Raw genomic sequence first — 8,146 nt, 5'->3', positions numbered from 1 at the left:
CAATCCTACTTCCGTAGTGATACTGCCTCGGAAACCCAAGGAGGGGTCACTATGAGTCGGGGCTGACTCGACGGCACATAACAACAACAACAATATATGGCATAAATAGACTATCAAGCATAACTCAAAATGCACAAACAGCAGAAGAGAAATGAGATGATCAGCACTTTCTAAAAATTAAATTTTTATGTGCTTCCAAAAATTTCTCCAAAAGAGTCAAAAGAGAACCCACAGATTGGGAAAAAATATTTGGTAATGACATATCTGATAAGGGACTTATCTCTAGAATTTATAGAAAACTCCAACACCTCAAAAACAAAAAGACAAATAATCCAATTTAAAAATGGGCAGAAGACATGAACAGACACTTCACCAAGGAGGATATTCAAGCAGCCAACAAAAATATGAAGAAACGTTCATGATCATTAGCTACTAGAGAGATGCAAATCAAAACAACAATGAGATACCATCTTGCTCCAGCACTAGTAGCAAAATTCAACAAGACAGAAAATAACAAATGCTGGAAAGGATGTGGAGAGATTGGGACTCTCATACACTGCTGGTGGAACTGTAAAATGGTACAATCATTGTGGAAAGCAGTATGGCAATTCTTTCAAAACTTGGAATTAGAAACACCATTTGACCCAGCCATTCCATTACTAGGTATATATCCTAAAGAAGTGAGAGCCATGACAAGAACAGACATATGCACACCCATGATCATCACAGCACTATTTACAATAGCCAAAAGATGGAAACAACCTAGGTGCCCATCAGTTGAGGAATGGATAACCAAACTATGGTACATACACACAATGGAATACTATGTGATGCTAAAGAATAATATAGAATCTGCAAAACACCACATAACATGGATGAATTTGGAGGACATTATGCTGAGTGAAATAAGTCAATCACTAAAGGACAAATATTGTATTAGTCCATTACTGTAAAAGTCAGGAAAAGGTTTATCTATGGAAGGAAATTTTCTTTGTTGGTTACCAGGGGTGGGAGGGGAGGAGCAGGAACACTGTTAGATAGATAGAGATAAATATTGATTTGGGTGAAGAGAAGGGCAATGTACCAAATGTGAGTGATCAACATGGTGGCATTGAAGAAGAGAAAGACATAGAGAGGTACATGGGAGGTACCACAACAAAGATAAACCCTTTTGCACATACAGTACTATGTTGTCAGTGAAGGCAAACATGGGTATATAGGTGGATAGATAGGTGGACAGATGGGTGGACAGGCTGAACTAGTAGGTATGTCTATGAAGCAGGAAGTGTACCCAAAAACATGTATAGAGTTGGCAGACAATGGTCCTATAAGTTTATGTGTATGATCTGAATTCCCAAGTGTATAGTAGAGCTGACAAGAGGCAAGGTGGTAGTCACTGCTTGGTCGCAGCCAGCTACCCAGAGGGACTAAGTAGTTGAACCTGTGGACTCGGGACCATAGTTGCAGGGGACAACAAACTCAGTTGGCATAACATACTACACAAAACATTGTTCCATCTCCTATTTTGGCAAGTAGCAACTGGGATCTTAAAAGTTGCAAGCTGCCATCTAGATGCAACGATGGATCTCTCCTTGTCCAGAGGAAAGAAGAATGAAGAAAACCAAAAATTCATGGATACAATCAGTCCTAGTGACTGGTACACCATCTGATCTGCAGCCTATATGAGTATGAGACCAGGAGAACTAGATGGTATCCGGCTACCAATGTCAACCACTTGCAAGGGGATCTATATAGGAGATCCTGGATAGAGAGGGAGAACAATGTGGACAAAATTCAAAACCATTTGGAGAAAAAACAAAAAGGGAGGGAGACCAGGTTTGCTGGTCTAGTAGAGCCTGGTGGAACCACTGAGACTATGACCCCTAGCTGCCCTTCAGGTCTGGAATTGAACCCACACCTGTGGCTTCCAGCCAAGCAAAAGACAGGCATATGAGTTGAACATTTATCTGAGGTAGATATGCTCCTTGGAGAGAACAATCATGGGAGAAAGAAGGGCTGCTTATGCACCAGGAGACAGCTCAGGAGGCAGGAGGTCATGTAGGGATAAACACAGGGAAGAGGTAATTATCAGCACAAAGTGGGAGGGGAGCTGTTGCTTTGTGGTAAATTGTGGTCAATGTCATGAGACAAAGTGTATGTGAACTGCTGTATACAAAGAGAATTTGCTCTGTAAATTTTCCCCCCAAATCACAATTAAAAAAAAAAAATTGTTTAATGAATGAAAAAAAAATCACCTCTATCCTGGAGAAGATCATGTAGCACTTATGAGTTCACTACGGACTTCATGTGGAGCATTCAGCATGATTTCATTTATAGGTTAGAATATTCAATAAAACAGTGCATTGACTATTGTTTCCACTAACTTGCATATACTTCTACAATGTGTCCCCTAACAAAATTTTTATTGTAAAAATATAATGTAAAGTCTTTCCTCACTCAAATCTTTAATAAGACTACCTCCTAGGAAATGTCATACCTCAGATGTTAGTTTTGAAAAATACTATTAATTATGGGTGTTTAAGGCAAAAGAATGTGCTCCTTTAAATTCACTTATAATGTTACTGCTAAAATGAATGCTCCTTTTTCATATTGGAAAAGTGAGATTTTGGTTATATTCAAAATTAATCATTCTTTAGATTCAATGTCATAGATTACAAAAAAAAAACAAATTTTATATTCATTCTAATTATATTCATTATTATTTATTCTAGAAGCTCTGGTGGCATAGTGTCTAAGACATTTGACTGCTAACCAGAAGGCTGGCAGTTCAAACCCATCAGCCACTCCTCGGAAAAAAAATTGGGCAATCTACTTCTGTAGAGATAGCATCTCGGAAACCCAAGGTGGGGTCACTACCAGTCGGATCCAACTTGATAGCAGTGAGTGGTTTTTTTTTGTTGTTGTTTATTATTTATTTTAATATAATTAATTAATAATGCACAAGTAATGCAAAACAAAATGCACTTAACATTGTTATTCAAATTATACAATATTACATCAGCTGGTACATGAAATTTGATATGTATAATAACACTAAAAAAATGTATTTTGAAAGAAAAAGGGATGGCTTAAAATAGATGTTCTCTATTAAGCAGCTTCAGTTTTATGTAGTATCAACCTGTTTATCCTATTCAAATATTTGTCCTTGAGATAGAAACTTATATAGATCAAAAAAGAAAGAGAATCTTTAAAAAAACAGAATTTCCATCAGCTAGTGTTATTTTCTAACTCGAGTTTTCTCATCTGCAATCAACTAAGGCTTTATCTTATTTATTGTGAAGTTACCAGTGATGCCATCTTTCCCAAAAGGATAAAGTACTTTTTTTTCCCCTAATTTACAATGCTTTAATATCAAAAGCATGCTGGAGAGCTACACATTTTGTTGAGGTGAATCTCACCTTCACTGGTGTTACTGATGAAGTTGTAACTGCCATCTTTGTCATCATCATCATCACTGCCGGTACCATTCTTATCTACTATTTGCAGGGCTTTGATAAAGAACCTTAAAATATCAATCAGGAAAAATGAGATTTTGCTTTCAAATTGTTCACATTCTATGGTAATTATTCTCGTAATATTGCTTCCACACACTTCTCTTCCATTGCCATTGAAACCACTTTAATTTATAGCCTACAGTGAAGGTTATTGGTTGCTACTCAGCTTCTCTTTTCCCATTTTTTTTTTCTCTCCTACCAGAAAGTTGATATGCAGATAGTCATCACTCACCATCCCCTCACCACTACCAAAGCCTATATAACCCAGTGGACATTGAACCCACTTTTAGTTCTTAGGGTGGATTGTGATTAATCCAAAGCTAAACCACACATAGAATTCCTCTAGCATTTGCTATTGCTCCAGGGATAAGAAAGCAACCTTATTTGGCCCATTCAGACTAAAGCAGTGGGTTTATAGTTCCTATATGGGGACAGGTTTTTCCCTTTCTTTTTCTGGATCAGAGCTAGAAAGCAATTTTCGTTAATTGCTGCTGGCAGCAACCTGAATGACCATGGGGGGAAAAGAATTAGGATGTAGCTAAGAATAGCAGAGCAGAGAAATGGAAGGAAATTGGCTCTCATAAATGTCATAGAGTCACTGATTCAACCAATCTTGGATTCAACCAAGGTTCCTCTTCTTCTTCAGCCTTTCTTTCATGTGAGATAACAAATTTATTGCTTACCCAGCTGGAGTTAGGATTTTTACTATGAGTTTCAAATGTAGTCTTACATATGCCAACCATTACTATACTATGTTTAGACTATTTCAACTATCCAGCCACTCCTTGGAAGGAAGGTTGGGCAATCTACTTCTGTAGGGATACCTCCTCGGAAACCCAAGGAGGGGTCTCTATGAGTCCGGTCTGACTTGACAGCACATAACAACATCATCTCTTTCTTTTATATCTCTTGTGTTACCTTCCCAGGCCCTAATAATTTTCCTTTCTTCAATAACTGCAGAAGGAAACACTGTCTAGTCTTGTGCTAGCCTCATGATCCTTGCTATACCAGAGCCCATTGTTGCAGTCACTGTGTCAATCCATCTCATTGAAGGCCTTCCCCTTTTTTGTTGACCCTCCACTTTACCAAGGTTTGGTAAATGGCTTTTAGCAGCTAACATTGATCAAGAGTATTTAATTAAAGAGGAATAGTTAGCCTTCAGACAGTAAAAGGTGTTTGCTTTCCATTGAAACATTATTTCAGATGGTTTCAAAATAACCACCAATAAGTTGAAAAAGCTTCAAAATAACCACCAATAAGTTGAAAAAGAAAGTAAAAAAGACAAAGGGCAAACATGTAAATAGGGCTTGATAATTATATGAAGAATATAATTTTGACTGTGGTTACTAGTATATAGAACTAAATGAAAGCAAAGAATCAAAGTTTTGCTAATTTTCAAGGGAATCCATAACTCCAAAAGCATGAGCTAAGTCTAGAATATTCTTTGTCCTTTTTACTCTTAAAACAACAATACCATTAGGGCAAGAGGTCTTCACCATACTTTTCTGGCAGGATTTCTTCTTTTTTTTTTTTTGGCTAATTATCACTGTGTGCCTTTTAGTCTTACTTTAAAAATGGGAAGTTTTTGTTTGCTTATTTGTTTTTATTCTGTCTCTGTTTCATCATTTTATATATGTGTTGAAAGGACAGGAAAGTACAGATATTTTGTGTTTTGGTTCATAGATTGTTGTGCAATGAGCCACAAAGGACACGATGAAGAAAACTGCACTATCATCTGAAAATCTTACACCTTGACTTAAATGCAATGTGCACTATGTATTGGAAGAAGAATGCATACAAATATTTGTTAGCTAGAAGAGGAGATTCTGACTGAAAGGATAAAGCGTTCATTGAAATACTGCTCCTTTTTCTATAGCACGGTATTGTCATGAGGAAGCAGCTGCTTAGCCAGAAGCTACATTTGCTTAATCTACTTTGCATGCAGCTGTGGCCTTATGTCTGAGTCTCTGGGTGGTGCAAATGATTGACATACTCACTGCTAATTGGAAGGTTTGTGGTTTGAGTCCACCCAGAGGCATTTCAGAAGACCTGATGATTTACTTCCAAAAAATCAGCAACTGAAAACCCCAGGGAGCACAGTTCTACTCTGACACATTTCAAGTCACCATGAATTGGAAATAGCTTGATGGCAGCTGATTTTTTGCTTTGGTTGTCATATGTCTACTCCTTGGCAAGGGAAAGTGAGTGCAAATATGTGTCACTTTTAAGTTGAGGTTTTTAAGAAGTAGGATCTGCCTTCTCCTTTATTACCCACCCTCCCTTCCACTAGTTGCAACAAGGAATTCTGAGGCTTTGTGAAATTAACCTTGATCCCTGGATAACCCATGAAAGAAAACTGTTCTCTAACCGGTAGCATACCCATTAGATTCATATATACATGTGTAATATAGTCTTATTATGTTAAGTCACAACTTTAGAATTTATAAAATAACTACTATTATCCTAAAAATGCAGTTGTTATAAGAAGAGTAATCTATCAATATTTATTAAAAGGGTAGTGTGTACTCCAAAAATTATACTTCTCTAATGCAGAAAATTTAACTATGAGTTTGTATGGATACATTTGAAATGTCTTTAGCAAATTTAAATACATAATACAAAGAACAATTACAAAACAAAACAGGAAATCCTGGCATTCATAAAAATATTTACTATATGTTTCTTTGGGGGAGCTCTGGTAGCACAGTGGCTAAGACACTTGCCTGCTAACCAGACGGCTGGTGGTTCAAACCCACCAGCCACTCCTTGGAAGGAAGGTTGGGCAATCCTACTTCTGTAGTGATACTTCCCCGGAAACCCAAGGAGGGGTCGCTATGAGTTGGGTTTGACTCGACGGCACATAACAACAACAACATAACAAATATGTTTCTTTTAGCAATATAGAATGTAGGGAATGATAATAAGTTATCAATTTAGAGATATTTGATCATTATATGCCAGGAGCCTTAGTGGTGCTGTGGGTTAAGTGCTTTGCTGCTAACCAAAAGGTCAGCAGTTCAAACCCACAAGCCACACTGTGGGAGAAAAGACATGGCAATCTCTTCCTGTAAAAATTATAGACTCAGAAACCTTATGTGGCAGTTCTACTCTGCTCTATTGATCTAGGATTGCTATGAGTTAGAATCGACTCAATGGCAGTTTTTTGGGGGGTGAGGGACATGACCATTGTGGAGTCCCAAATCCTTTATTTTAATTTTTTTAAAGTGTTTATTGTGATTTGGGTGAAAGTTTCCAGACGAAATTGGTTTTCTATTCAACAACTAAAACACATAATGTTTAGTGACATTGATTGCAATACCAATAATGTAAAAACACTCTTTCCACTTTCTTCCTATATTTACCATTTTCCATTCATTCCTATCCCTTCCATAACTCTGAGCTTTATCCCTGGGTAAATGTTTGCCCTACTGATTTCATATGGTTGATTGCTGTAAGGAATATGTGCCTCCCTGATGTTACTGTTGACCTTGTAGGCCTACCTACTATTTGTCTGAAAGTTGGGACAAAGGGTTGAGTTCACTTCTAGGCTTGACAGATATTGAAGGGCCTTTGTCTTAGGGTTCCATTAACCTCTATAAGACCAGTAAGCCTGGTCCTTTTTTTTTTTATTATTATTTTGAATTTTATTCAACATTTTTCTCCCACTTTATCCAGATCTGCCTATTGAAAACCCTTTCAGAGCCATTGGCAGTAGTAGCCAAGCACCATTTAGTTCTGGTCTCAGAGTCATGGAGGCTGAGATTTGCATGGTCCATTTGTCCTTTGGAATCATTGTTTCCACACATCTTTGATTTTCTTCTCTCTTCTTTGCTCCAGATGTGGAGGGACCAATGGCTGCACCATAGATGGGTGCTGAAAAGCTTTTAAGATCCCAGAGTGTACTCACTAAAGTAGGACATATAACATTGTTTTTGTGAACTATATTATGCCAATTGACCTTGATTTCCTCTTACCCTCCAGGTCCAGTGACTCATACCCTTGAGGTGTTGATTATGGCTAAGAAGTTTTCATAACTTTGTCCCTTGTACACTGTACTATATTCATAGTTGTATTTGTAGCATACGTAAATAAATAGAAATAATTGGGAAGATTTTTACTTTGTTCATTAGAGCTTCATGTTGTTTTCCAATCCATCCTCCTCTTCCTCCATCACTTATAATCATCATTTAAAACTTCAGAACTTCAAATACCCTGTTAAATTTCTCCATTTTCATTGCCATCACCATAACACTAACATAATACAGGTTTTCAAATTTCATATTCAGATTTTGGCACATCTTTCCACTTGCACATTTCTTTAGCTTTAAAGAACAAAAATTTATTTTTTCATAGGTTGGGAGGCTGGCAGTCTAAATCCAGGACACCAGTTCCAGGGGAAAGTTCTTTCTCTCTTTGTCAGCTCTGAGGTAAGCTCTTTGCCCCTTCTTGGTTCATGTGATGTAGCATCTAAGTTTCTTTGTTTGTGCTTCTTGTAAATGTGTCCAGTAAATTCATTATAAATTAGAAGCGATTAGGTAGAGGAGCTCTGGTAGCATAGTGCCTAAGGCACTTGACTGCTCACCAGAAGGCTGGCGGTTCAAACCCACCAGCCACTCCTCGGAAGGAAGGTT

At 37.5% G+C, this 8,146-nt stretch overlaps 1 protein-coding gene across 1 annotated transcript in view; it reads right to left on the bottom strand.

The window, feature by feature from the left end:
• Positions 1-8,146, bottom strand: part of LRP1B (LDL receptor related protein 1B) — a 1,967,638-nt gene that overhangs the window by 1,460,920 nt on the left and 498,572 nt on the right. Inside the window, exon 7 of the mRNA XM_007946050.1 lies at positions 3,420-3,523. Within this exon, the coding sequence (XP_007944241.1) occupies positions 3,420-3,523 (104 nt within the window). The remainder of the gene's footprint in view (positions 1-3,419; positions 3,524-8,146) is intronic.

This window comes from Orycteropus afer, unplaced genomic scaffold (assembly GCF_000298275.1).
Source record: "Orycteropus afer afer isolate SDZICR_OR568_19922 unplaced genomic scaffold, OryAfe1.0 scaffold00148, whole genome shotgun sequence".
NCBI classification, from domain to species: domain Eukaryota; kingdom Metazoa; phylum Chordata; class Mammalia; order Tubulidentata; family Orycteropodidae; genus Orycteropus; species Orycteropus afer.
This window is presented reverse-complemented; position numbering and strand designations above follow the sequence as displayed.